At 46.7% G+C, this 3101-nt stretch overlaps 2 protein-coding genes across 2 annotated transcripts; one reads left to right on the forward strand and one right to left on the reverse strand.

Moving 5' to 3' along the window:
- Window positions 1-778: 778 nt before the first annotated feature.
- On the forward strand, window positions 779-2242 carry BDV27DRAFT_139961 (uncharacterized protein; the record flags this gene model as incomplete). The annotated part of the gene is made up of 3 exons (XM_032069558.1): window positions 779-890; window positions 998-1293; window positions 1364-2242. The coding sequence occupies 3 exons, from the start codon at window positions 779-781 to the stop codon at window positions 1931-1933; spliced, it is 978 nt and encodes a 325-aa protein (XP_031920171.1). The 3' UTR covers window positions 1934-2242.
- Window positions 2243-2277: 35 nt separating this feature from the next.
- BDV27DRAFT_139962 (uncharacterized protein) lies at window positions 2278-2831 on the reverse strand. The gene has a single exon (XM_032069559.1). The coding sequence runs from the start codon at window positions 2701-2703 to the stop codon at window positions 2485-2487; it is 219 nt and encodes a 72-aa protein (XP_031920172.1). The 5' UTR covers window positions 2704-2831; the 3' UTR covers window positions 2278-2484.
- Between the last annotated feature and the right edge of the window lie 270 nt (window positions 2832-3101).

Here is a 3101-nt window from a genome sequence, read left to right on the forward strand (position 1 = left end):
AAAAAAAAAAAAAAAAGAAAGAAAAAGAAAGAAAACCGGATCGTGGCTCCGCTACGAGTGTGCCGGACTCATTTCGTGTTATAGTGAAGTTGAAGTTGGAGGGGGTTCGCGTCTGGGGAAGAGAGTAGGGTTAGTACGATGCTTTTTGGCAGAGGTGTGGGGAGATAAATGGTATTGAGAGCGGAGGAGAATGGTGGAAGGACAATGTCGCCCTGTGTCTGCCGCTATAACAGATCAGCCAGGCGAATGATTCATGCAATGAAGGAATGAATGAGTGATGATTTATCTGGTCACGTTGGTGCCTAACCCTAACCAGGGTTATGTAATTGACTGCGTCCAGAACGAATGATGAATGATGCTCCTTCGATTAGCTTTTAAAAAAAATCATAAAAAATACAAAAAAATGTTTTATTTGCACCTTCTGCCGACAACATTATCCTCGATCCTCTAAACATGGAGGTTAAGTATGGAACCCCACACTCCCGTCGGATCATCCCGACAGTAAATAAAAGTCCGGATATCCCGACCAAGACATAAAAGCATACACGATCCCCACGGGTTGAATCTACCGCAACCACTCAATAGATCCAGTAAGTAATCACATATAGTTATATAAAACCAATTCAGAAAGCCCAATCTAACATCATGTACCAGACAACTAAGAAAATAAACCCTGATCCATCCAGTACATACATCAAAAGCCTCAATAACCCCAAAACCAAAGCAAAAGCAAAGCAAAGAGGGAAAAGGCCAAAAAAAAAAAAAAATAAAAATAAAAATGACATCCAACCCACTAACAGCTCTCTACAAAGAGAAAAACGGCTCGAAAATAACAACAGATATCTACTTACCCGATGTCCAATCCAACAATAATGTAAAATACCCCATCTGTACGTTTGTCCCTACCTCGCCTCTTTCTTCCCTCCTACTATCCCCGAAAGCACACAAACCCACCTAATAACCATCAATAATGAATGATATTAATGACATGGGAAAGTAATAAACATTCACGGTGGAGCCTTCATGCTCGGCAACTCACGCATGGTCTCTACCCCCCAAATCGAGGACTGTCTATCCCGGGGCTGGATCGTAGTGGTCCCCAACCATCGTCTCTGTCCTGGGGTGAATATCCTCGAGGGCCCGGTAGAGGATTGTCGGGATCTTCTGGCGTGGGTGTATGATGGGGGTCTGGAAGGGTTTCTACATGATCAGGGAGAGGAATCGGTGAGCGTTGATACAGAGAAGGTCATGGCGTTCGGGACGAGTAGTGGAGGGTTTTTGGCGTTGAGTTTGGTACGTGTCCCCTTCCCTTGTTTTCAATAATGTTATACTGGTTTCCTTTGCTAATGAGGAAGCGATAAAGGGCTACGATGTCCCCAGACCACCCAAAGCAATTCTCGATTTCTACGGCGCAGTCCATTTCACACATCCCTTCTGGACCACGCCCCTCCCGCATGTAGCGGAGAAGTTACCCCCAGGTCTGTTCCCGGAGTTCATTGACCGGGTTTATGAGGAGGATCCTGTCCCTACAGATAGTTCTATCTCACTCGAGGGCCAGATGGAGTCTGGACGGGCTAAGGGCCCGGACTTTTCGCGGCCGCGGGATGCGTTTGCGTTTACGCAGATTGCGAATGGGCGGGTGTTGAGTGCTTGTTTCCCTGGGCGGGATGTGAGGGAGATTGATCCTGTGTGCTGCGTTCGGGAAGGGTTTCCTGCTACGTGTGTTGTGCATGGGGTTGAGGATCGGATGGTTCCGATCTATTTAAGTAGGGAGTTGGTGAGGGTTCTTGAAGATAAGGGGGTGGAGTGTGAGATGGTGGAGGTTCCGGGGGAAGATCATACGTTTGCGATGGGGATGGAGGTTGGGTCTAGGACTTGGGAGATGCAGAGAAGGGGGTTTGATTTCCTGGAGAGGATTATCGGACGAGAGTAGTTCTTATTGGATTGTTATAGGGGTAGAGGAAATGAGATGTTGTATTTGTATTGGTGATGTTCTGGCCAGCCAGTTGCATTCACCAGAATATTAGGACTAATGAGTGTCGAGGTCACCAGCCTGGAAAACAAAAACTCCATCCATGCAATCTCGTATACTCAGTATACTCCCAATCCATCTCAATGCTGCATCGCTGAACCCAAATAACGAATCGCTGATCGCTGTCGTAGTTTCGTCGTGTCTCATGACCGGCATCGACAGCCCTAGCTCAGTACTAGGGGCACAAAGAATAAACCGAAATTAAAAAAAGCAGAAGGGAGAAGGGAAAGATCGAGAGAAATGTTTGAAGTAGTAGAATGTAGGGAGGAAAGAGGACGCATGTGTTGAATAAAGGCCCGGGGAATCGAGTCGTCGTCGGTAGAAAAAAAAAATAATAGGTCGCGTATGTTTTTAGGATGACTCCAATTGCAATTGCCCACAAGATTGACACATCACAGACGAGTCAAAGTATAGCGTACGTAGGGAATTGCAATTGACATATCTTATCGACGTCAAAAACCCTTGCTGGAATAGCCAGAATCGGGCCAATTGCAGCCTCTAGGTGTAGATCCGCCCCGTCGTGCGGCATGCTTTTCGCATGCATATCCGACGAGAACAACCTTCTCCTGCACTACATGGCCTCGTTGGCCATACGCTTCACACGGGTCAACCGCGTGTTGAAAATAAAGGCAACCACAGACTGAGAACCGCTCTACCACCTTGAAGCACATGGTAAATGATATCGGGGGTCTGTAAATTATAATAATAAAGAGAGGGTGGGTTGGCGTCCAGCGAGATGCGACAACGAAATCAAGTCGCCTGTCAAAGAGCGACTCGAATACAAAGGAACAAGGAAAAGTCAAGAGAGTGTTGTCGATAGTTTGCTAAACCGGGAAAGGGAGATGCTAAAGTTCGATCATTTATAAAAATTGACCTTCAGGCGACCAGACCATCATAGACCACAATGGGGACACAAAACGGAACAACTGGAGACAGAAGCAAGTCTCATGTCTCCTAACCAAGCCGCTTAGAGAGTCAAACACCGACAGATGCAAGGCATCCGTCAAAATCAACGGTCATTCATTGCCCGAAGAAAACGTGTATCGCGACTAGGGCAAGAGGTGCTAAG

The sequence above is a fragment of the Aspergillus caelatus genome, assembly GCF_009193585.1.
Source record: "Aspergillus caelatus strain CBS 763.97 unplaced genomic scaffold BDV27scaffold_611, whole genome shotgun sequence".
Taxonomy (NCBI): domain Eukaryota; kingdom Fungi; phylum Ascomycota; class Eurotiomycetes; order Eurotiales; family Aspergillaceae; genus Aspergillus; species Aspergillus caelatus.

Excerpts from the sequence above, each read along its gene's own strand:
- BDV27DRAFT_139962 (XM_032069559.1), bottom strand. The coding sequence starts at position 2,703 with ATGTGCTTCAAGGTGGTAGAGCGGTTCTCAGTCTGTGGTTGCCTTTAT.